The sequence below is a fragment of the Salvelinus fontinalis genome, chromosome 8, assembly GCF_029448725.1.
Source record: "Salvelinus fontinalis isolate EN_2023a chromosome 8, ASM2944872v1, whole genome shotgun sequence".
In the NCBI taxonomy this organism is placed as follows: Eukaryota; Metazoa; Chordata; class Actinopteri; order Salmoniformes; family Salmonidae; genus Salvelinus; species Salvelinus fontinalis.
Window position 1 is genome coordinate 30,261,229 of NC_074672.1, and position 25,501 is coordinate 30,286,729.

Sequence of the window (25,501 nt, forward strand, 5' to 3'; positions counted from 1 at the left end):
GTATAAACGGTCGTCACTGGTTAGCACAGCCACAAAGACATAAACCCCGCCTCTCCCCCCCCCCTTTTTTTTAAACAATTTCTCTTAAAATCTTACTTTAAACCTAACCTTAACCACACTACAAACCTTATGTATAACCCTTAAATTAAATTAAGACCAAAAAGCAACAAAAGAAAGTATGCATTTTTACTATACATCCAATTTTGACTTTGTGGCTGTAGTAACTCGTGACAACCGTGTAGAACGTGTTCGCCATAATAAACCCCGAACAAGGCTGTGCTAAAACAAGTGATAAGGTGGCTGTGCGAAGCTGCAGTTTGTATTGTTTTTAACAATACAGGTCTAGCTAGCAAGTGTATGTCGGGATTTTAAAAAGTATTTTTTTTGTGGAAGGAATAAGGAAAGCGAGGGAAAATTGAGCATATCAAGGTACGCATTCGCATAACATGCTAATAATGTGTTCGCTAGCTAGCTAGCGTTAGTTAGCCAACAATGCTGTCTCGCACATTAATAACTGTCTACTCTGGGCGGTCTTGTAGCTAGCTCGTGTGCACAATCAATGCAAACAGCTGTTTCTGAACACTGAACTAAGTGTAACTTAGCTTTAACAGATTTTCCAACGTTGTAACTCTATATAGCGAATATCCGTAGTTAGCTATCTAGCTGGTACATTTAGCTAAACGGGGTATTTCACACCTGCAGAGTATTTCACACCTGCAGAGTTTATCTTAGAAATGAGTTAGCTATCGAGGTACCGATGACTGTGTTTTGTCATCCTGGTGTACAGTAGCTAGCTAACGTTTAACTATATATTCCAGAGACAGTAACGGTAGTAAGCTGGCGTTATTAATAGGCTAACTAGTAGCTACTACACAGTAACGTTAGATAGCTAAAGCTATTGGATGGTTTCTAGCATCATGACCAAATCACCTGTTGACCGTTGGAGTCTCTAGGGACCTATGCAGCTGTCTAACTGGATCTGTTCTGAACTGAAGCCCAAAGAAAAGTCCCCTTTGAGTCACTGGTTGCAACTGGAGAGGAAGTCGTGGTTTGTGTTTGTGAGCATAGATAGATCATGCATGAAATATATTTTATTTCAGGAGCAGGCCAAATAAGTAAGCTAGTGTTAGTGACTATCACTATCCGTCAGTTGCCTGTCATTGTAAATGTTGATATGGGCTAGATTGTTTTCCTACCACTTTTCTGTCAACATTCAATGCTTCCATCTTGCTTGCACCAATCCAGTGTTTTGCACATTCTTTCATCATGTGTATTAGGCCACACCATGGCGTCGGCATCTGCCAGCGTGGATTCCAAGGCAGAGCTGACCGCTCTGCTGGAGCATTGGTTGGAGAAGTGGGAGGGGGAGCAGCAGGCTAGCACACCAGACCTGGTTAACATCCTCACCAAGTGAGTGTCTGTGTAATAGAGGAGGATAATGTTTTGTAACACCAGTGGATATTATGGGAAGTTTCAACAACCACAAAAATGCACTTACTTTATTCAGATCACATTACTTGCAGGGATGGATGGAAGTTTGTTTTAAAGTCTCTGGACATTTAGGAATATGTTGTCTATTTTGAATATATCATGGGTTTTATTTTCCTCTCAGGATCTCAGAGCTGGTGGAGAGGGAGACTGAGGAATATCACAAAGCTGATCCTGATCCTTTTGATGACAGGCACCCTGGTAAGATGTTTTATTTATGTTGTGTGTAGTCATAGCTATATAATTAACTATAGTTAGCAAAAGTGATAGTTGTTGACATTTTGTAGATTTTTAATTCTCCCCACCTTTTGCCACTTAGGGAGAGCTGATCCAGAATGCGTCTTGGGTCACCTGCTTAAGATCCTGTTCAAAGATGATGATTTCATGAATGCGGTAAGAATGGAAAACAATTATACTTACTTAGTATTATTTGTAAATTGATGATCTGGTGAGTGCATGCTATTTCAACTCCTGACTTTTTCCAGCTGGTGAATAGCTATGTGATGACCAGCAGAGAGCTCACCCTTAACACAGCAGCCTGTCGTTTGCTGCAGAACATCATGCCTGGGTTGGAGACCGCTGTGGTCTTTCAGGAGAAGGTATGCTACAACCTGCTTCTGTGGAGATGCACTTAAACATCTTTATAGATTTAGTTAGCTAGAATATGCAACTTGTTCAATAATGTTGTGTTTGTGACAGGAGGGCATAGTGGAGAGGCTTTTTAAATGGGCCCAGGAGGCTGAGCAACCCCTGATGATCTATGCTACGGGCCTGCTGGCTGGAGCCATGGAGAACCAGGACATCGCTGCCAACTACAGGGAGGAGAACTCAGTCCTGGTCAGTGCCCAAACCCTATTATGAGGTGTTTTTATTAAGCCCCTGAGAAGGTTTAACAACATGAATGTAAGATCTTGTATAAAACTGCAATGTGGGTTCAATTTAATTTTACCATGTGTTGCCACATGTGGGCGCCATGGTGTCGCCACATGTGGGCGCCATGGTGTCCATCAGTATCTGTGAAGGACGCTATGCATCTCTCTCTCGCTCTCTCAGGTGCCTCTAATGCTGCAGCGGCTACGTGAGCTGCAGGCCAAGGACACTGAGAACAGGAAGGAGTTTAAACGGCCCAGTCCCAGGAAGGCCCTGGGGGAACCTCTCCTTCCTCTGGATGAGGAGACTGTCGACGGAGGTTTCGAGGACACCCCGTTCTCCTCTGGGAATAACGGCACGGAGAGGGTGGAGAAGGGACCAGAGGAGGACAGAGAGGAGAACCCCTTCCCCCCAGGGAATAACAGAACAGAGAAGGGACCAGAGGAGGACATAGAGGAGAACCCCTTCCCCAGCAATGAGTCTGACAACTCTTCCCACAAGACCAGCAGCTGCACCAGCTCGTCCATCAAAGGCCAGATGAAACCCGTGTCTGCCCCGCAGTCTCTGTCCCACCGGGACTTCCTAGACAGCAGGGCGGAGGGCAGCAGTCACCTCAAGAGGAGGGCGGAGAGGGAGAATGGACGAAAGGTAAAACAGAAGCTGAACTTCTCCCTGCCGGAGCCGGAGAGGAACTTCAGCGAGCTGTCCAACAGCAGCTGGTCTGAAATGAGCCCCTGGGTGATTGGGAACAACTATCACCTTTACCCTCTGACCCCGGAGATGGAGCAGAGGCTCATCCTACAGTACCTCACCCCTCTGGGGGAGTACCAGGAGGTTAGTGTCTGCTACATAAACCTACCAGCAGATGTCAGTCTTGTCAAACTCAATAAGAGCTAGTACTGTACTCGTTGAAGACATTATGCCATAAATAACTGTAGACTGCTAGACAGACGAGTAGTACTCTGCATAACTGATTCATTTCTCTGTATTATTTTCTGTCTTTCAGCTGTTGGCTGTCTTCATGCAGATGGGAGCCTGTGAGCTGCTCATCCATTACATGGATCTGAAGCAGACCAACGATGTACAGCTCACCTTTGAGGCTCTCAAGGTAACCTTACTACAACTAGGGCTGTTGCGGTGACCGTATTACCGGCGGTCACGAGTCACGAAGGCAGCCAATTTCCACGTGACCGTTTAGTCACGCTAATTAGGCTTTTCCAAGCTCAGATGCTGCTGGTCATTAGTAGCCTACCAAACGTGCTAACTGCCTGGTACTCAGCACTATATTGTCCCTCTAATCACTCTGACATCAATGCAAATGTTATTGGAAATCGAATCAAACACTTCATGAGAGCCCATGAGCTAATGTTGCACAACATTTCTATAGGCTATGAAATTGCATGAGAAAACAGTGATGGCCTCTTAAAAAGAGGATCACATCAGCTTTCTATAGGCTAGGCCTACTATATTTATTTCTCAACTTTCCTAATATTATGGACATTGCTCAACCATTCAACAGGAGTATAGCTTTAACTGGCTGGCATGAAAATGAATCACTGGAAAAGCATCCTCCATTCTCTATTTAAGTGCATAGATTACATGTATGTTTTCCTCTGGCCATTTTTCAAGACAGTTGCGTGATAATGGTCCATTCTAAATCAATATAAATTTCACGCATACAGTACCAGTCAAAAGTTTGGGCACACCTACTCATTCCAGGGTTTTTCTTTATCTTTACTATTTTTACATTATAGAATAATAGTGAAGACATCAAAACTATGAAATAACACCTGGAATCATGTAGGAACCAAAAGTGTTAAACAAATCAAAATATATTTGAGATTCTTCAAAGTAGCCACCCTTTGCCTTGACAGCTTTGCAGTCTCTTGGCATTCTCTCAACCAGCTTCATGATGTAGTCACCTGGAATGCATTTCAATTAACCTGTTTGGGATATGGGGCAGCATTTTCACGTTCGGATGAAAAGCGTGCCCAGAGTAAACTTCCTGCTACTCAGGCCCAGAAGCTAAGATATGCATATTATTAGTAGATTTGGATAGAAAACACTCTGAAGTTTCTAAAACTGTTTGAATGATGTCTGTGAGTATAACAGAACTCATATGGCAGGTGAAAACCTGAGAAAAATCCAACCAGGAAGTGGGAAATCTGAAGTTTGTAGTTTTTCAACTCATTGCCTTTCTAATATACAGTGTAAATGGGGTCATATTGCACTTCCTAATGATTCCACTCGATGTCAACAGTCTTTAGAACCTTGTTTGAGGCTTCTACTGTGAAGGGGGAGAGAATGAGAGCTGTTTCAACCAGGTGTCTGGCAGAATGCCATGAGCTGGTCACGCGTGTGTCCGTGAGAGCGACCTGCGTTCCGTTGCATTTCTAAAGAAAAGGGAATTGTCCGGTTGCAACATTATTGAAGATTTATGTTAAAAACATCCTAAAGATTGATTCTATACATCGTTTGACATGTTTTTACGAACTGTAATATAACTTTTTGGACTTTTCGTCTGAACTTTCGCCTGGACTTGCCCGCGCCTCGTGAGTTTGGATTTGTGAACTAAACGCGCTAACAAAAATTAGGTATTTTGACATAAATTATGGACTTTATCGAACAAAACAAAAATGTATTGTGGAACTGGGATTCCTGGGAGTGCATTCTGATGAAGATCAAAGGTAAGTGAATATTTATAATGCTATTTCTGATTTCTGTTGACTCCACAACATGGCGGATATCTGTATGGCTTGTTTTTGTGTCTGAGCGCCGTACTCAGATTATTGCATGGTGTGCTTTTTTCATAAAACTTTTTTGAAATCTGACACAGCGGTTGCATTAAGGAGAAGTATATCTTTAATTCTGTGCATAACACTTTTATCAAAGTTTATGATGAGTATTTCTGTAAATTGATGTGGCTCTGCAAATTCGCCGGATGTTTTCGAGGCACAACATTACTGAACATAACGTGCCAATGTAAACTGAGATTTTTGGATATAAATATGAACTTAATCGAACAAAACATATATGTATTGTATAACATGAAGTCCTATTAGTGCCATCTGATGAAGATCATCAAAGGTTAGTGATTTTTTTTTTTTTTTTTACCTTTATTTAACTAGGCAAGTCAGTTAAGAACACATTCTTATTTTCAATGACGGCCTAGGAACAGTGGGTTAACTGCCTGTTCAGGGGCAGAACGACAGATTTGTACCTTGTCAGCTCGGGGATTTGAACTTGCAACCTTCCGGTTACTAGTCCAACGCTCTAACCACTAGGCTACGCTGCCGCCCCATTCATTTTATCTCTTTCTGCTTTTTGTGACTCCTCTCTTTGGCTGGAAAATGGCTGTATTTTTGTGACTAGGCTCTGACCTAACATAATTATATGTGTGTGCTTTCGCTGTAAAGCGTTTTTGAAATCTTACACGATGGGTAGATTAACAAGAAGTAAAGCTTTAATTTGGTGTATTGCACAAAAATATATTTTTGAATTTCACGCTCTGCCTTTTCAGCGGATGTTGTCGCCGTAAGAAGTTAACTGGTGTGCCTTGTTAATTTGTGGAATTTCAGTTGTGTTGTGACATGGTAGGGGTGGTATACAGAAGATGGCCCTATTTGGTAAAGGAACAAGTTCTTAATATGGCAAGAACTCCTCAAATAAGCGAAATGACTGTCCATCATTTCTTTAAGACATGAAGGCCAGTCAATCTGGAACATTTTGAAGAACTTTGAAAGTTTCTTCTAGTGCAGTCACAAAAACTTTCAAGCGCTATGATGAAACTGACTTTCATGAGGACCGCCACAGGAAAGGAAGACCCAGAGTTACCTCTGCTGCAGAGGATAAGTTCATTAGAGTTAACTGCACCTCAGATTGCAGCCCAAATAAATGCTTCACAGAGTTCAAGTAACAGACACATCTCAACATCAACTTTTCAGAGGAGACTGCGTGAAATCAGGCCTTCATGGTCGAATTGCTGCAAAGAAACTACTACTAATGGGCACCAATAAGAAGAGACTTGCTTAGGCCAAGAAACACGAACAATGGACTTTAGACCAGTGGAAATCTGTCCTTTGGTCTGATGAGTACAAATTTGAGATTTTTGGTTCCAGCCGCCGTGCCTTTGTGGCCTCCACAATCACCTCAACCAAATTGAGATGGTTTGGGATGAGTTGGACCGCAGAGTGAAGGAAAAGCAGAAAAGTGCTCAGCATATGTGGGAACTTCTTCAACACTGTTGGAAAAGCATTACAGGTGAAGCTGGTTGAGAGAATACCAAGAGTGTGCAAAGCTGTCATCAAGGCAAAGGGTGACTACTTTGAAGAATCTCAAATATATAAAACATATTTTGATTTGTTAAATTTTTGGGGGGCTGCTACATGATTCCATGTTTCATAGTTTTGATGTCTTCTATTATTCTACAATGTAAAAATAAAGAAAAACCCATGAATGAATAGGTGTGTACAAACTTTTGACTGATATTGTATATTTTTTTGTAATGTAAAGACATGATGAAATCATGAATAGTCTGATGGGTTGTGAATTATATATTATCACTTGTGAATGATGCCCAGCATAAGAAACAGCCTTTTTTTTGCAACTTTTTCGAATCATAGTCGCACACCTCATGTAACCTAGCCCAAAGGCCTATATTTTATAATAAGGTTTGTATCACAACTAAAGTGGCCAAATAACTTCTTAATCTGCTTTACAAGGGGTTTAGAGCTTAACTGGCATACATAAGCAACGTGTGAGTTTCAGTAACACTGAAACATGCATGAGAGCATCAGCTGTTCCGGACAACTGTGATCATGCTCTCCGTAGCCGATGTGATTAAGACGGATTACCAGGGCGTGTACTCAGAGCATGCGCTGGCCAAATGTCTACACTGACATTTTCAACCTGTCCCTGACTGATTCTGTAATACCAACATGTTTCAAGCAGACCACCATAGTCCCTGTGCCTAAGAACACCAAGGGAACATGCCTAAATGACTACTGTCATGAAGTGCTTTGAAAGGCTGGTCATGGCACACATCAACACCATTATCCCAGAAACCCTAGACCCACTTCTATTTGCAAACTGCCCAAACAGATCCACAGATGATGCAATCTCCTAATGCACTCAACATTGTCCTTTCCCACCTAGACAAAAGGAATGCCTATGTGAGAATGCTATTCATTGACTTACAGCTCAGTGTTCAACACCATAGTGCCCTCAAAGCTCATCACGAAGCACCTAAACACCTCCCTCTGCAATTGGATTCTGCACTTTCTGACGGGCCGCCACCAGGTGGTAAGGGTAGGTAACAACACATCCGCCACGCTGATCATCAACACAGGGGCCCCTCAGTGGTGCGTACTCGGTCCCCTCCTGTTCTCCCTGTTCACTCATTACTGCATGGCCAGGAACAACTCCAACACCATCAAGTTTGCTGACGACACAACAGTGGTAGGCTTGGTCACTGACAACGATGAGACAGCCTATCGGCGGGAGTTCAGAGACCTGGCCGTGTGGTGCCAGCACAACAATCTCTCCCTCAACGTGATCAAGACAAAGATGATTGTGGACTACAGGACAAGGAGGACTCAGCACGCCCCCATTCTCATCGACAGGGCTGTAGTGGAGCAGGTTGAGAGCTTCAAGTTCCTTGGTGTCCACATCACCAACAAACTATCATGGTCCAAACACACCAAGACAGTCGTGAAGAGGGCACAACAAAACCTATTCCCCCTCAGGAGACTGAAAATATTTGGCATGGGTTCTCAGATCCTCAAAAGGTTCTACAGCTGTACCAGCTAGAGCATCTTGACTGGTTGCATGTGTTGAACACTGCCGGGTATGGCAACTGCCTGGCCTCCGACCGCAAGGCACTACAAGTTTCCTGCCATCCAGGACCTCTATACCAGGCGGTGTCAGAGGTAGGCCCTAAAAATTGCCAGAGTCCAGCCACCCTAGCCATAGACTGTTCTCTCTGCTACCGCACGGCAAGCGGTACTGGAGCGCTAAGTCAAGGTCCAAAAGGCGTCTCAACAGCTTCTACCCAGAAGGCATAAGACTCCTGGACAGCTATTCAAAGGGCTTCCCAGACCCCTCTTTTACGCTGCTGCTACTCTGTTTATTATCTATGCATAGTCACTTTAACTCTACCTACATGTACATATTACCTCTAACTGGTGCCGGTACCCCCTGTATATAGCCTCGGTATAGTTTTTTATTTTTACTGCTGCGGTTTAATTGTTACTTTTTATTTAATCTTTTTTACTTAGATTTTTTTTCTTAACTCCGTTGTTGGGGCTTGTAAGCATTTCACTGTAAAGTCAACACTTATCAACACCAATAACTGTTGTATTCGGTGCATGTGACAAATAAAATTAGATTTTTATTTCAAGTTTTGGGAAGATAATATTCACCATAAATTCACTTCTATAATAAAGCATTACATGGATAGTCGCATTTGCGGTCACTTTTGATGATGGTCTTTCCAGCTAATGGAAGATTCCAGTTTATGGCCTACTGCCATGTGCGCATTGCTGCGAAGAAATAGCCTAATAGTTAACATTTTTTCGCTAAACGTTCTAATCTGTCAGCCACATTGTGTAAATGTTTTTTTGATGCTTGTGGTTGTTTTAATTTGGGATCAGACTATTTGGAATATTTATTTATCGCACAGAATAGAACAAGTCGACTTTTGTGCTATGTGGGATAGATTGCTTTTGCTGTTTGTTAGGCCTACCTATCTTGTTGGCTGACAAAGTACATGTGGACCGTAACTTTAAATCTTCAATATGCACCTCGGAATTGGAGAAGGACATTCGCAGTTGTGTCCCGGATGTGTCGGTCTTCGCTTGTAGTCTGAGAAAGACCTTGATCGCGTGATAGTGCGGAGCTCTCAGGGATAAGGCATGGATTTTTTTAGGGTGAATTACAGCCAGACGGAATGCCACCGTGAAATTCGAGGCATTATCAAGTTCTTGTCAAATTGTAAATGAGACTAATGAATGTTGTACAGCCTGCGCAAAAAAAAACTAAGCAGAGCAAATACCTTTTCTAGCAACTTTTTTCAAATCATCATTAGTTGCATCATGGAGCCTTAAAATCAATTAAAAATCAAAACATATAGCCCAACGTTTGTAGAACAACTAAAGTTACATTAATAACTCTAAATTAAGCAGATAGGAGTACCTATTTCTTTGTTAACCACAGAATGTGCGCACTCCTTCAAATTGTTTGCTGAAATATTTCTGTTTTATTCAGCTTTGTTCAATTGTATTCTTTATGCTATAAAATAATGTCATGGAATTCTAAGCAAATCTTGTCTGCTAAATTAACTAGTAGCCAGATCAGGATCTAACATAAGGACAACTCAAAGTATGCTATTCTGTTCTTCTGAAATTGATTACATTTTCTTCATGTCATGCTTCTTTAGACCTGTCTAAAATAAATAATGAATTTATTTTGAAGGTGTAGGCTGTATTACGTGGATTTATTAGACTTTCTATAATGTAGCTGTGCAGTTAAAGTCGGAAGTTTACATACACTTAAGTTGGAGTCATTAAAACTCGTTTTTCAACCACTCCACAAATTTCTTGTTCATAAACTATAGTTTTGGCAAGTCGGTTAGGACATCTACTTTGTGCATGACACAAGAAATGTTGCCAACAATTGTTTACAGACAGATTATTTAACTTATAATTCACTGTATCACAATTCCAGTGGGTCAGAAGGTTTACATACACTAAGTTGACTGTGCCTTTAAACAGCTTGGTAAATTCCAGAAAATGATGTCATGGCTTCAGAAGCTTCTGATAGGCTAATTGACATAATTTGAGTCAATTGGAGGTGTACCTGTGGATCTATTTCAAGGCCTACGTTCAAACTCAGCGCCTCTTTGCTTGGCGTCATGGGATAATCAAAAGAAATCAGCCAAGACCTCAGAAGAAAAGTGGTAGACCTCCACAAGTCTGGTTCATCCTTGGGAGCAATTTTGAAATGGCTGAAGGTACCACGTTCATCTGTACAAAAATAGTACGCAAGTATAAACACCATGAGACCACGCAGCCGTCATACCGCTCAGGAAGGAGACGCGTTCTGTCTCCTAGAGATGAATGTACTTTGCTGCAAAAAGTGCAAATCAATCACAGAACAACAGCAAAGGACCTTGTGAAGATGCTGGAGGAAGCAGGTACAAAAGTATCTATATCCACAGTAAAACGAGTCCTATATCGACATAACCTGAAAGGCTGCTCAGCAAGGAATAACTGCTCCAAAACCGCCATAAAGCCAGACAACGGTTTGCAACTGCACATGGGGACAAAGATTGTACTTTTGAGAGATATGTCCTCTGGTCTGATGAAACATCGTAATGCTTGGAGGAAAAAGGGGGAGGCTTGCAAGCCGAAGAACACCATTCCAACCGTGAAGCACGGGGTGGCAGCATCATGTTGTGGGGGTGTTTTGCTGCAGGAGGGTTGGGGCACTTCACAAAATAGATGGCATCATGAGGTAGGGCAATTATGTGGATATATTGAAGCAACATCTCAAGACATCAGTCAGCAAGTGAAAGCTTGGTCACAAATGTGTCTTCCAAATGGACAATGACCCCAAGCATACTTCCAAAATTGTGGCAAAATGGCTTAAGGACAGCAAAGTCAATCTATTGGAGTGGTCATCACAAAGCCCTGACCTCAATCGTATAGACAATTTGTGGGCAGAACTGAAAAAGCGTGTGCAGGCATGGAGGCCTGAGAGCCTGACTCAGTTACACCAGCTCTGTCAGGAGGAATGGGCCAAAATTGACCCAACTTATTGTGGGAAGCTTGTGGAAGGCTACCCAAAATGTTTGACCCATGTTAAACAATTTAAAGGCAATGCTATCAAATACTAATTGAGTGTATGTAAACCTCTGACCCACTGGGAATGTGATGAAAGAAATAAAAGCTGAAATAAATCTTTCTCTCTACTACTCTGACATTTCACATTCTTACAATAAAGTGGTGATCCTAACTGACCTAAGACAGGGAATTTTTACTAGGATTAAATGTCAGGAATTGTGAAAAACTGAGTTCAAATGAATTTGGCTAAGGTGTATGTAAACTTCCGACTTCAACCGTAGATGTGTGGAAGCCAGGAGATGCTGAATGTTTGTTAATTAACGGTCAATCACCGTGAAACCCAACAGTTATTTGCTTGACAGTCACTGGCTGATGAAAGTTCGTGACTGCCACAGCCCTAGCTGTAACTGACTTAGAATGCGTCTCAATTGTTTAAAGAAGAGCATCCCAGCTTTATCCTAGGATTCCCGTTCTCTACCTGTAGTACCTGGCCTCCCTGCTCCTGCATAAGAAGTTTGCAGCCCAGTTTGTGGCCCATGGAGGAGTTCAGAAGCTTCTGGAGATCCCCAAGCCTTCCATGGCTGCCACAGGGGTGTCTCTGTGCCTCTATTACCTGGCCTACAACCAGGATGCCATGGAGAGGGTAGGGGACACAAACACACACCATAAAGATGAACTGTTCCTGTGGTCTGTGGGTGTAACACAGATTTACATTGAAGTAAATTTAGTCAATACAAATTGTGTGTTCACTTCATGTGTTTCTGTTCCCCTTAGGTGTGTATGCTGCCTCACTCCATCCTGTCTGACGTGGTGAGCTACACTCTGTGGCTGTTGGAGTGTTCCCACGCCTCGGGCTGCTGCCACGCCACCATGTTCTTCTCCATCTCCTTCTCCTACCGAGCCGTGCTGGAGCTCTTCGACAGGCAGGACGGCCTCCGACGCCTTGTCAACCTGGTAGGAGGGCCTGTCTGGTTTATTCTTGCTTCTGTTTCCTCTAGCTGTCACTAGGACAGGGTTTTCTAATATTTGTAAAAAATACTGTTTTGGTATTTCTGTCTCTAGATCAGTTCTCTGAACATGCTCACTGTTGCAGTGTGTATTACACTGCTGCTTATTGTGTATAATTCTACTGTCTCCAGATAAGTACGTTGGAGATCTTAAACCCTGAAGACCAGGCGGCCCTGCTGAGTGATGATCAGATCTTCTCCAGCAGACAGACAGCCAAGCACACCTGCATGGCCCTGCGCAGGTTCTTCGAGGCCCATCTGGCCATCAAGGTGGAGCAGGTCAAGCAGTCCCTGCAGCGGACTGAGGGGGGCGCTCCCATTCACCCTCAGCCCTACTACAAGGTAGGCGGAACAGGCCGTCCCATCTGAGTTGGGAGATTTGAAGTGATTGTGTTCGCTCCAAATTGCCAATTTCTTTCTATAGGGATTTCTAAAGTTCCCTTTCTGAATTGGAATGGAATTGACCCCAACCCCCTGGAACCATCATCACAGATGACCCGTGGTGATGTTTTTCCTTCAGAGGTGCCTCATTGTCTTTCTGTTCCCCAGGCGTGCAGCTACACCCATGAACAGGTGGTGGAGATGATGGAGTTCCTGATCGAGTACGGACCAGTCAGATTGTACTGGGAGCCAGCTGAGGTCTTCCACAAGCTGTCCTGTGTTCAGCTGCTACTACAGCTCATCTCCATTGCTTGTGACTGGAGGACCTACTATGGCAGGTAAGGACAGATAAGAAATGCAACCTTCCTTCTCTCTTGCAAGTACAGATGAGGGAGCGTCCTTGTGGGAAGTTGGCAGATCGGCTGTACCGACTTCAGACGACTGCCTTGTAGAGCGAAACGGAGAACACCATTGTGTTCGTGAGAGTCATCTTTCCATGAACATAATAGTTTGTAGGCCAAACTGTTCGGATGCTACAAATGTTTTAGTGAGAATATAATTTGCTATTATTGTATTTAATTTGCCTTAAAGTGGCAATATGTAACTTTTTGGGCGACCTGACCGAATGTCTAGATCTCATTCTACTTGAAAGCAAGTCTTAAGAAGCGGTAGATCTGTTCATGTGCTCTATTTCCATGCTTCCCATTTTTGCGTGTTTTTTTACTTTCGTTTTTTATACCAGTTTCAAACAGCTGAAACAATATTTATGGTTATGGAAAATGCATTTCACAGTGGTTTAGATGGTACAATGATTCTCTACACTATACTAGCTTATTTTGTCACATAAACTGAAATTAGGCGAACTGTTATAGTTTTAGCAACCAGGAAATGCCAGAGTGTTTTCTGGATAGTGCAACTTCAATTTAGCTGGACCCCAGGAAGAGTAGCTGCTGCAAAACTAACCAGTGCCTTATGGTTATCCATAATTAAAATACTCTGCTTTATATTAAAATACATCTCTATTCATTAAGGAGAACATTTGTTTATATCTTTTCACAATTTAAGTGAATACCCGAGTAATACTGTGTGACTAATTCCCTCCGTTTCCCTCCGTGTTGTCCCCTAGGAGTGACACAGTGCGTTATGCCCTGGACATACTGAGCATCCTGACGGTGATCCCTAAGACCCAGCTGCTGATGGCTGAGTCTGTGGCTGTGCCAGATGGGGAGGGGGGTAACGCAGTCTCCACCGTTGGTACGTTACCTGTCCTGCCATGGCGTTCTATTGACACCTCCTTATCTATCCAGCAGACCAGGACTGTTTGCTTTGGGGTTTAATCTTAATGTTCAGTTGTTCCTCAGGTATGAGTGTAGTCCTGTTGGTGGCGGAGGGAGAGGTGTTTGTGAACGACGCCGAGATCCAGAAGTCTGCTCTGCAGGTGGTCATCAACTGTGTGTGCGCTCCGGACAAACGCATGTCCAGCATCGGCAAATTCATCTCGGGCACTCCTCGTAGACGCCTGCCCCAGACCACCAAGAGCAGTGAGAGCGTGCTCAGCAAGATGTGGAACGTGGTGCAGTCCAACAACGGCATCAAGGTGAGAGAAGATTAACTTCAGAACTGTCTATTGATAGATATTACGCTGGTATGTTGTTGGGCGCTACTGGTCTCTGATTTCTCTCTATTTATTAATGGTTTGGGTTACATTTATGATTTCTCAATACTGTTATTATGCACTCGTAACCATAGCTAGTTCTTCTGCCGTCTCCCTGTAGGTGCTCCTGTCCCTGCTGACGGTGAAGATGCCCATCACAGATGCAGATCAAATCCGGGCCCTGGCCTGTAAGGCTCTGGTGGGTCTGTCCCGCTCCAGCTCAGTCAGACAGATTATCAGCAAGCTGCCTCTCTTCAGCAGCGGACACATCCAGCAGCTCATGAAGGAGCCTGTGCTCCAAGACAAACGCAGCGAACACGTCAAGTTCTGTAAGTTTGCGGCAGAGCTCATCAAGCGAGTGTCTGGTAAACCCCTCATGATAGGGACGGATGTCTCCCTGGCCTGGCTGCAGAGGGCTAATGTGGTGGCCCAGTCCAGGATCTCCTTCCCTGAGAAGGAGCTACTGCTGTTGATCCGGAACCACCTGGTGGCCAAAGGCCTGCATGACACGGCCACCACACTCACCAAGGAGGCCGACCTCCCCATGGCCATCCTCCCCCACCCATCTTCCTCAGCTTTACTTCCTGTCGTTGTTCCCCCTCCTCCTGCCTCTCCTGCCCCTGCCCTCCCCAGGACCCCTCGGCTGGCCAATGGGGTTGCAGCGCGGTTGGCGAGCCACGGCTCTCATCCGTCCATGCCGTTGTCAGTTCAGCCCCGTCCCTCGACATCGCAACTCCTCGCACTCCCTCCGGCCGCCCCTCCCCTGTTGACCCCTCACCAAAACAACGGCTCTCCCCTAATTGGTCGGATCGTGTTCACGCGAGAGCGCCCATCGCCGTGCCCCGTGCCTGCCAGTTGTAAGAAGCCGCGGGTGCTGAGGCAGAAGTCAGATTACGGTGCCTTCAGCCAGAGTCCAGCCATGAAGAAACAGCTGGACAGACACCTGCCCTCTCCCCCTGCCCTGGACAGCATCATCACAGAGTACCTGAGGGAGCAGCACGCGCGCTGCAAGAACCCTGTCACCACCTGCCCCCCTTTCTCCCTCTTCACCCCCCACCAGTGCCCAGAACCCAAGCAGAGGCGCCAGGCCCCAACCAACTTCACCTCCCGAAACACACGCAGGGTCGTCTACCCCAAGTATGGAGGGGTGGACGGGGGCTGCTTCGACAGACACCTCATCTTTAGCAGGTATGGTTGTTTCCTAATACACTGGGTACTCCAAGTGCTCGTCATTGTCTTTTAAATGGGTTTTTAGATTGACTTCTCTGGGTAACATGTTCCCCTTTCCCCCCCAAGTTTCTCTGGGTAACATGTTCCCCTTTCCCCCCCAAGTTTCTCTGGGTAACATGTTCCCCTTTCCCCCCCAAGTTTCTCTGGGTAACATGTTCCCCTTTCCCCCCCAAGTTTCTCTGGGTAACATGTTCCCCTTTCCCCCCCAAGTTTCTCTGGGTAACATGTTCCCCTTTCCCCCCCAAGTTTCTCTGGGTAACATGTTCCCCTTTCCCCCCCAAGTTTCTCTGGGTAACATGTTCCCCTTTCCCCCCCAAGTTTCTCTGGGTAACATGTTCCCCTTTCCCCCCCCCCCAAGTTTCTCTGGGTAACATGTTCCCCTTTTCCCCCCCCCCAAGTTTCTCTGGGTAACATGTTCCCCTTTTCCCCCCCCCCCCAAGTTTCTCTGGGTAACATGTTTCCTTTTTCCCCCCCCCCCCAAGTTTCTCTGGGTAACATGTTCCCCTTTTCCCCCCCCCCCCAAGTTTCTCTGGGTAACATGTTCCCCTTTCCCCCCCCCCCCCCAAGTTTCTCTGGGTAACATGTTCCCCTTTTCCCCCCCCAAGTTTCTCTGGGTAACATGTTCCCCTTTCCCCCCCCCCCCAAGTTTCTCTGGGTAACATGTTCCCCTTTTCCCCCCCCCCAAGTTTCTCTGGGTAACATGTTCCCCTTTTCCCCCCCCCCAAGTTTCTCTGGGTAACATGTTCCCCTTTTCCCCCCCCCAAGTTTCTCTGGGTAACATGTTCCCCTTTTCCCCCCCCAAGTTTCTCTGGGTAACATGTTCCCCTTTTCCCCCCCAAGTTTCTCTGGGTAACATGTTCCCCTTTTCCCCCCCAAGTTTCTCTGGGTAACATGTTCCCCTTTTCCCCCCCCAAGTTTCTCTGGGTAACATGTTCCCCTTTTCCCCCCCCAAGTTTCTCTGGGTAACATGTTCCCCTTTTCCCCCCCCAAGTTTCTCTGGGTAACATGTTCCCCTTTCCCCCCCAAGTTTCTCTGGGTAACATGTTCCCCTTTCCCCCCCAAGTTTCTCTGGGTAACATGTTCCCCTTTCCCCCCCAAGTTTCTCTGGGTAACATGTTCCCCTTTCCCCCCCAAGTTTCTCTGGGTAACATGTTCCCCTTTTCCCCCCCCAAGTTTCTCTGGGTAACATGTTCCCCTTTTCCCCCCCCAAGTTTCTCTGGGTAACATGTTCCCCTTTTCCCCCCCCAAGTTTCTCTGGGTAACATGTTCCCCTTTTCCCCCCCCAAGTTTCTCTGGGTAACATGTTCCCCTTTTCCCCCCCCAAGTTTCTCTGGGTAACATGTTCCCCTTTCCCCCAGGTTTCGTCCCATGTCTGTGTTCAGGGAGGCAGATGAGGATGAGAGTGGGTTCATGTGTTGTGCCTTCTCTGCCCGTGAGCGGTTCCTGATGCTGGGGACGTGTACGGGCCAGCTCAAACTCTACAATGTGTTCACAGGCCAGGAGGAGGCGAGCTACAGCTGCCACAGCTCTGCCATCACACACCTAGAGCCATCACGGGTTAGTGGGGACATTTACAAATCTACATGTCTTGTGGATATCTAAAACATTAGTTTTTTTGTGAAACTTTTATTGTCTTTTTTGTCATCAGGATGGCTCTCTGTTGTTGACGTCGGCATCATGGAGTTATCCTCTGTCTGCACTGTGGGGCATGAAGTCGGTGTTCATCATGAAGTAAGTGTGACACAGGAGACTGACCTTGTCAGATCAATACAGTTGGTTATTTCTTCAAATGGGGATGACTGCTTTACCCATTCCATTTATATAGTTAATTCTACTGGTTTTGTGTCTATGGTGCTCCCTGCCCAATGGTCCAGCTGCTCAGTGCCAACAGAGCATGGAACTGCTGAAAGAGGCTGACACATTCGTTAATTATACACACTAACTGAACTGCCTTAGTAGGGCTGGGAATTGCCAGGGACCTCGCAATACAATACTCTCACGATACTTAGGTGCTTATACGATATGAATTGCGACTCTCACCATTCAATACTGTAATATTTATTGCGATTTGATGTTCCGAACACTGCTCACTATATGTCTGCTGCAGAGAGACGAGAGAACATGAGGAAATTAGTTTTGATCAATCATGGAAATAAAAAACATGTCTCACTATTTAAGAAGATGGCCAACAAGCTATAGGATGAAAAATACTGGAGGGTTAGCGCAGGTACAGCCCTCTAGCGCTAGCTAACAAGTTACAAATAAAAAATAATACTTTGAGTCAAAGTATCAATAAAATATCGTCCAAAATAGTATTGCAATATGTTACTTTCTATTTTTTTATCACTATGTCTTAGGGCTGGAATGTTCACTTCATACAATACACAGTGTAGTGGGGCTTCCTTCTGCCCTCAGTTTAACCAAAGCAACATTGGTGCATCATTACTTAACCTAAATGGCTTATTCTGTATGAGCTGAATTCAGAGGTTGTAAGGAATATTTTCTATTTATCTCTATTTATTCTTCTTTCCAGGCATTCCTTCTTAGATGATCATTATGTGGAGTTCAGCAAACTCTCACAAGACCGAGTTATTGGCACAAAGGAACACATAGCTCACGTAAGTCTTCTTCACAAACATGTAAAGGTTCAACTGAACGACCAGGTACACAAGCTTTGTTTTTTTTTGTCCTGATGACCTGATCTTTGGGTCTCCAGATCTATGACATCCAGACGGGGCAGAAGACCCTGACCCTCAACTACCCGGACCTGGCCAATAACTACAAGAGGAACTGTGCGACCTTTAACCCCACTGATGACCTGGTGCTGAACGACGGCGTACTGTGGGACGTGCGCTCGGCTCGTGCCATCCACAAGTTTGACAAGTTCAACATGAACATCAGTGGAGTGTTCCACCCCAATGGCCTGGAGGTCATCGTCAACACTGAAATTGTATCCGACTCACAGACTGTACAATAGTTATAGTCATATTTGTAGAATTAATTGGCGGTACTGAGCCTGCATCAGTTTGTCTGATAAGTGGCCTAATGTCAAGATGAGACTGTCCCATGCCATCTGTTGAGTACATCCCAACCCCAGAGGAATTAGGTAGAGTAGTCAATATGCTATATTGATAATGTGACCGTGTGATTCCTTAATGGTTGTGTCAGTGGGACCTGCGGACTTTTCACCTCCTCCACACAGTGCCAGCTCTGGACCAGTGTAGGATCGTCTTCAACAACAACGGCACGGTCATCTACGGAGGTAAGGACTATAGGAAATTAAGTAGTGTACTGTGGTAGGCTGGTCAAATTTCACTTTGTGGTGAAGAGCTAAGACTTTTAGATGTGTGTAGAAAGGTGAATGCTTGTGGGGTTGTGTTTTCACAACGTGTGAAAGGTGCATGTAGATGTGTGTGTTTGATGCCACACGGCCCTGTTGAACCATATGGCCAGGAGGCTGTGCCCTGAGCTAGCAGAGGAGTCTAACCAGCTGGTTCACAGCTACAGCCACTGGGAGGCCATGATGGATCCACCCACATCCACACCATTGTAACAGCTCAGTAGACAGAGACACTGTGAGGCCATGATAGATCCACCCACAGCAGTGGCACTCTAGCAGCAGTACCACTCTTATCATGAAATTTTTCAGGGCCATGTCTTTCAAAGATAATTAGAAAAATCCAAATAACTTCAAAGATCTTTATTGTAAAGGGTTTAAACACCGTTTCCCATGCTTTTTCAACTAAACATAAACAATTAATGAACATGCACTAACAGCTTACAGATGGTAGGCAATTAAGGTCACAATTACGAAAACTTAGGGCACTAAAGAAGACTTTCTATTGACTCTGGAAAAACACCAAAAGAAAGATGCCCAGGGTCCCTGCTCATCTGCGTGAACATGCCTTAGGCATGCTGCAAGGAGGCATGAGGACTGCGGATGTGACCAGGGCAATAAATTGCAATGTCCGTACTGAGAGACACTTAAGACAGCGCTACAGGGAGACAGGATGGACAGCTGATCGTCCTCGCAGTGGCAGACCACGTGTAACAACACCTGCACAGGATCGGTACATCCGAACATCACACCTGCGGGACAGGTACAGGATGGCAACGACAACTGTCCGAGTTACATCAGGAACGCAAAAGGCTGAGAGAGGCTGGACTGAGGGCTTGTAGGCCTGTTGTAAGGCAGGTCCTCACCAGACATCACCAAACAACAACGTCGCCTATGGGCACAAACCCACCGTCGCTAGACCAAATAGGACTGGCAAAAGTGCTCTTCACTGACGAGTTGCGGTTTTGTCTCACCAGGGGTGATGGTCAGATTCGCGTTTATCGTCGAAGGAATGAGCGTTACACCGAAGCCTGTACTCTGGAGCGGGATCGATGTGGAGGGTCTGTCATGGTCTGGGGCGGTGTGTCACAGCATCATTGGACTGAGCTTGTTGTCATTGCAGGCAATCTCAATGCTGTGTGTTACAGGGAAGACATCCTCCTCCCTCATGGTACCCTTCTTGCAGGCTCATCCTGACATGAACCTCCAGCATGACAATGCCACCAGCCATACTGCTCTTTCTGTGCGTGATTTCCTACAAGACAGGAATGTCAGTGTTCTGCCATGGCCAGCGAAGAGCCCGGATCTCAATCCCATTGAGCACGTCTGAGACTTGTTGGATCGGCGGGTGAGAGCTAGGGCCATTTCCACCCCAGAAATGTCCGGGAACTTGCAGGTGCCTTGGTGGAAGAGTGGTGTAACATCTCACAGCAAGAACTGGCAAATCTGGTGCAGTCCATGAGGGGATACACTGCAGTACTTAATGCAGCTGGTGGCCACACCAGATACTGACTGTTACACATTATTCCATTTCTGTTAGTCAAATGTCTGTGGAACTTGTTCAGTTTATGTCTGTTGTTGAATCTTGTTATGTTCATACAAATATTTACACGTTAAGTTTGCTGAAAAGAAACGCAGTTGACAGTGAGAGGGCTTTTCTTTTTTTGCTGAGTTTACTATCGATCTATTCATCCATCCACACCTCTGTTCAGCCAGTATGTGTGCAACTAGCTGTTATTTTGCCATGATGAATCCTCACATTACAGGTACCTGAATTTAACCTTGCCATCCATTTTTAAGGAGGATTTTTATTTTCTTTCATTGGAATTCCAGTTCACTTGACTCAATAGAAATGGAATTGACCCCAATCCTGTTATCCAAAGCCTTGTGGATACCATGAAGGCTCTGCACATCCACACCACACTGATTTAGTAGCCAGAATAATGGGTCAATGTCTATCAATCTGGCCACCCATTTTCCCTTCTAAATAAAATGTAACTTTATTTGTCACATGCACCGAATACAAGTGTAGACCTTACCGTGATATGCTTACTTACAAGCCCTTAAACAACAGTGTAGTTCAAGAAGTGTTACAAAAATATTTACCAAATAATCTAAAGTAAAATAAAAAAAATAGATAATCAAAGTTGCACAATAACATAAGAATAACAAGGCTATATACAGGGGTTACCGAGTCAGTGTTAGGGGTTACAGGTTAGTTGAGGTAATTTGTACATGGAAGTAGGGGTGAAGCGACTATAGATAATAGCAGCGAGCAGCCTCAGTGTACAAGCAAATAGGGGGGTTAATGTAATGGTCTGTTGGCCATTTGATTAATTGTTCAGCAGTCTTATGGCTTGTGGGTAGAAGCTGTTAAGGAGCATTTTGGTCCAAGACTTGGCGTTTCGGTACCGCTTGCTGTGCGGTAGCAGAGAAAACACTCTGACTTGGGTGACTGGAGTCGCTGACAATTTTATGAGCTTTCCTCTGACACCGCCTGTTATATAGTACCTGGGTGGCAGAAAGCTTGGCCCCAGTGACGTACTGGGTCGTACGCACTACCCTCTGTAGCGCCTTACGGTCAGATGCCGAGCAGTTGCCATACCAGGGGGTGATGCAACCGGTCAGGATGCTCTCTGGTACAGCTGTAGAACTTTTTGTGGATCTGGGGACCCATGTCAAATCTTTTCAGTCTCCTGAGGGGGAAAAGGTTTTGTCGTGCCCTCTTCACGACTGTCTTTGTGTGTTTGGACCATGATAGTTGGTTGTTGATGTGGATACCAAGGAAATTAACTCTCAACCCACTCCACTACAGCCCCGTTGATGTTAAAGGGGGCCTGTTTTGCCCGCCTTTTCCTGTAGTCTACGATCAGCTCCTTTGTACTGATGCAACTGTTACCCCTTTCCTGTAAAAAATAATTGTATCCATCCATACACCTCTATTGCTTTTTCTCTGTTTATGAAGCACAACAGTGTATGTGTTCCAGTTGTGGCATGTAGAGAACCTAACTCTGCTGGGTTGTTTTTGCAGCGATGCTCCAGGCAGATGATGATGATGACATAATGGAGATGCAGACGAAGACTCCCTTTGGCTCCTCCTTCAGGACGTTCAACGCCACCGACTACAAACCCATTGGTGAGATGGCTCTAAGACCCACACTATCACCAGAGTTTCAAGCCATTGCATTTATCAGGAATTGACTATCCAGTTTTATACTGCATGACCCTAAACAACCCAGCCATGAGTCACTAGCAACAATTCCTGACCCACCAACTGGGAAGCAATAGTCTTGGACGTATTTGGTGTCTGTAGCATCTTGCTGTGGAAGTGAATATAATTCATTTTGTTCCGTAAGCGAATAGACTCCATCCAAACAACTTATTTTTGTATTAACATCTTTAGCTATGGTCAAGTTTGAACTATTGTGACAGGTTTATGTATTACATGACATCAGTGAAACATACCCCCTGTCTTTTCCCTCCCAGCCACCATTGACGTGAAGAGGAATATCTTTGACCTCTGCACGGACACCAAGGACTGCTACCTGGCTGTGATTGAGGTAGGTCTTTTGTCATCTGTAATATAACACAATAAATCTGAACGGGCTTGAATCAAATGTTACACACTGGTAGAATAGTATTGGGAGACCGCCTCTGATACAACAGTTGTATGTTTCTGACTGCTGCGGTTTCCCATCCAGAACCAGGACTCAGTCAACACAGACACGGTGTGCAGACTGTACGAGGTGGGACGCCAGAGACTGGCTGAAGAGGAGGAGGATGAAGACGATCAGGTAAAGAGACACAACAAACCCGCTTCCTTCAAAAAGCACCGCTCTATTATGTTGGTAGATAATTAATCAAATCACTAATCACTAACATTAGAAGATTGGTTGGTTGTGTCAGTCTTTTTTGTTGCAAGGAATACAACCTAAATATAGAAATGTAAGATCTGCGAAGCATGTTACTTACACGGCTGTTCTGGAACACTTGTCCCCATCAGGAGGATGACGATCAAGATGATGACGATGATGATGATGATGATGACTCTGATGATGACATGGACACGGACCCTCTGATCGCTGAGCTGGATAACGATAACGGGGAGGATGAGGAAGACGAAGACGGGAACAATGAATTATCTCTCTCCGACGATGAGGTGTCTCGCCTGCTGGAGGGGGATGGAGAGGAGGAGGAGGAGGATGATGATGACTCGGATGACGATGAGGAAGATGCGGACCTTGCCCTGGATAACAGTGAGTAACAGTTGTTAGTTTGTCCTTCAGACATTCACTGATAGGTACAGCATGGGATGCAGTTACAGGCAAGGTTGAAGTTGTTGGAAACAGTACTAAAACCTGTTGTCATAAGGGCTAGGCTACTTAACACTTTTTAGCAATGACGTAGCCATTTATGTTATTATTCTTGAAAAGCTGTTACTCTACTGCTGTGTGAGGACACTTCCGCTTGAGAGGGATTGACTGAAAGAAAGGAAAAAGGAAAAAAAGATGGACCCTCACACTGTCTGGGGCTATGTTGCGGAAGACATGTCGTTTCTGTATTCTGTAATTTTTCTACCACAGCAGTAACCTGTACAGTATTCTGTCCCATTTATCCCCCAGATCTCTAAATGTATCTTTGCTGTCTTTCTGTCAACCCAGCAGACAGCTCTGACAACTCTGACCTTGAGGATGACATCATCCTGTCCCTGAATGAGTGAGGAGCCGTCAGTGTCTGGGACAGAGAAACTAGGACGACGCGTCCAGACTCCTGGAGAGAGCGCTCCATGTGGGTGAACCGTGATAAACAACTGAGACAAGACTATAAGGTACAGTTAGATAAGAGAGAGTTGGGGAGAGAGAAGGATGTGATTTGGGAAGTGAACTGAGAGCGCCAACAGAGCATTGCCAGTTTGGAATTCTGTCCAAGGCCCCCCACCGCCCAGGAGCAAGTCATCCTGGGAGAAGCTGATTGAAGGAGTCAGTGAAGAGCCAGAAGAGAGATCCACCTTTCAAAACATTTCTACAGAAATTGAATTCATGAAAAAATAGAAGATTTGTATATGATATAGTTTTATATTACACTGTGGGCTTGATGAGTGGAAAACAATGTTTGTACAGACACAACAACAACTGAGGTTATAATTTTTTCATTTTGATTTCATTAAAGCTCTTTCAAAAGTTTACCCTTTGATATGGACTATCCTTTATTTTTTAGAATGCTGAATGGCCACCGCTATTTGTATCATTTTTTTTAGATTGGGAAACTGAAGGGCTGTTTTTAGATGGGGAAACTGAATGAAGCTACTTCTGACACTGTGGATTGGTAAGGCAGTGTTGGCTGACTCAAACATCCTGTTCTATACTGCATCAATTCCCATGTGGCCTGCTGAAGACTAAGGTGCTGCATGAGGCTTCCACTAACACACAGTCTGTGGAGCTAAAGCAGCCATATCCTCAGGTTCATCTCCACTGCACCACCTTCTACTATACAAACGTGACCAACGACCAAGACGCCACACACAATAGTGCTATCAATGACCAACACCACTGGATTTCACTGTCGTCATAGCAACAGATCAAACATGGTGCTCTTGAAAAATGCTGAAAACTGGTATTTTGTTTAGAAACTTCACACATTAGTGAGTGTAAAATGTGGACTACAAATATTGTCAGCACACGATTGATGTAGTTGTATGTCTACATAATGAGGCCTTCAAGGATGTCTGTCTTTTTCCAAGTATGAATTTGGCTTTGGTTGACATTTTGAATGGTGCTTGATCTTAACCTTGGGTTTTTGCTGCCCACACACAGGTTAGTCTAAGGGAATACATACTTTACATTTGGATTGCATGCAAACATGTTAGGATTAGTTTTGTCTTCATTAGTAGACATTTTTTAGTTAGCTACAACCTGTTTACCTTTCATTTTACTCTTTTGGATTTGATTGGTCCTCTCATGGAACAACACCAACAAAACTTGACCTGGATTGGAGAATGTTTGCCTACTGTCAATTATGCAGACAGTGTATTTTGACTGAAGTTGGGTTGTTTGGATCATCTTTCTGAACTTTTGATGTTGGGTGGATTTAGAAGCTATTCCTGATAAGTATTTAATTGTGGATAGCTCTATTATTCAGTTGCATCTTCTTTATTAAGACACTCGATTCAAATGTAGGCGTTGTCTTGCCTATTGCCAATACATCATGCTTTCTTTACCTAGTTTGATTACATTCTTTACCTTCTGCCTCTTCTCATTTCTTCAAGGAGGCACTCTTGTAAAGATCCATACATACTGTACAGAACATGTTTTTATCTAAAAGTATTTTTACTATAAATAAAATGAAAGGTTGAGCTCTGTTGTCTTTAAGCCTATTCATTGTTGGAAAACCCTGAACCATTGACATTAAGAGACTAACTCCCTGGCCTGAACATTGAATATGACATATGCATCATATACCCAACAGCTATTATTCAGTCGCTGTGATGGAGCGTTTGCTCACATTTCTGCCTACATAGAGCCAGGGGTTATCGGTCAGAACATAAAACGAAGAGAATATGGGAATCGCATGTGGAGGAAATGTAGTCATTAGGTGTACCCCAATATTAGGGTTGGTCCACCAAGTGATGTTTGAGAAATCTGATTTGGTCCCTCCCCCCCCAAAAAAATTAAGTTTATATAAATTTCATGTTTAT

The 25,501-nt window shown here is 44.5% G+C and overlaps 1 protein-coding gene across 2 annotated transcripts; it reads left to right on the plus strand.

Annotated features, from left to right (window-relative positions):
* The first annotated feature begins 47 nt into the window (after window positions 1-47).
* Window positions 48-25,159, plus strand: LOC129861081 (DDB1- and CUL4-associated factor 1-like). 2 transcript variants are annotated; one of them, XM_055932169.1, is made up of 25 exons: window positions 48-429; window positions 1,278-1,410; window positions 1,613-1,689; window positions 1,808-1,881; window positions 1,974-2,087; window positions 2,188-2,325; window positions 2,542-3,192; window positions 3,365-3,466; window positions 11,683-11,841; window positions 11,973-12,152; window positions 12,338-12,547; window positions 12,755-12,924; window positions 13,713-13,840; window positions 13,948-14,183; window positions 14,362-15,428; window positions 16,829-17,027; window positions 17,119-17,201; window positions 18,004-18,088; window positions 18,187-18,420; window positions 18,639-18,732; window positions 21,839-21,943; window positions 22,294-22,367; window positions 22,509-22,601; window positions 22,811-23,063; window positions 23,469-25,159. In XM_055932169.1, exons 2-25 carry the CDS (start codon window positions 1,286-1,288, stop codon window positions 23,525-23,527), a joined length of 4,710 nt encoding a protein of 1,569 aa, XP_055788144.1. In that variant the 5' UTR covers window positions 48-429; window positions 1,278-1,285; the 3' UTR covers window positions 23,528-25,159. The 2 variants fall into 2 exon arrangements, with proteins under 2 accessions (XP_055788144.1, XP_055788145.1); XM_055932170.1 differs by having other exon boundaries at window positions 49-429; window positions 23,472-25,159.
* The last annotated feature ends 342 nt before the right edge of the window (window positions 25,160-25,501 follow it).

Excerpts from the sequence above, each read along its gene's own strand:
- LOC129861081 (XM_055932169.1), top strand. The coding sequence starts at position 1,286 with ATGGCGTCGGCATCTGCCAGCGTGGATTCCAAGGCAGAGCTGACCGCT. Across the intron at positions 11,842-11,972 it reads ACCAGGATGCCATGGAGAGG|GTGTGTATGCTGCCTCACTC; the intron begins GTAGGGGACACA and ends TGTTCCCCTTAG. Across the intron at positions 15,429-16,828 it reads AGACACCTCATCTTTAGCAG|GTTTCGTCCCATGTCTGTGT; the intron begins GTATGGTTGTTT and ends CCTTTCCCCCAG.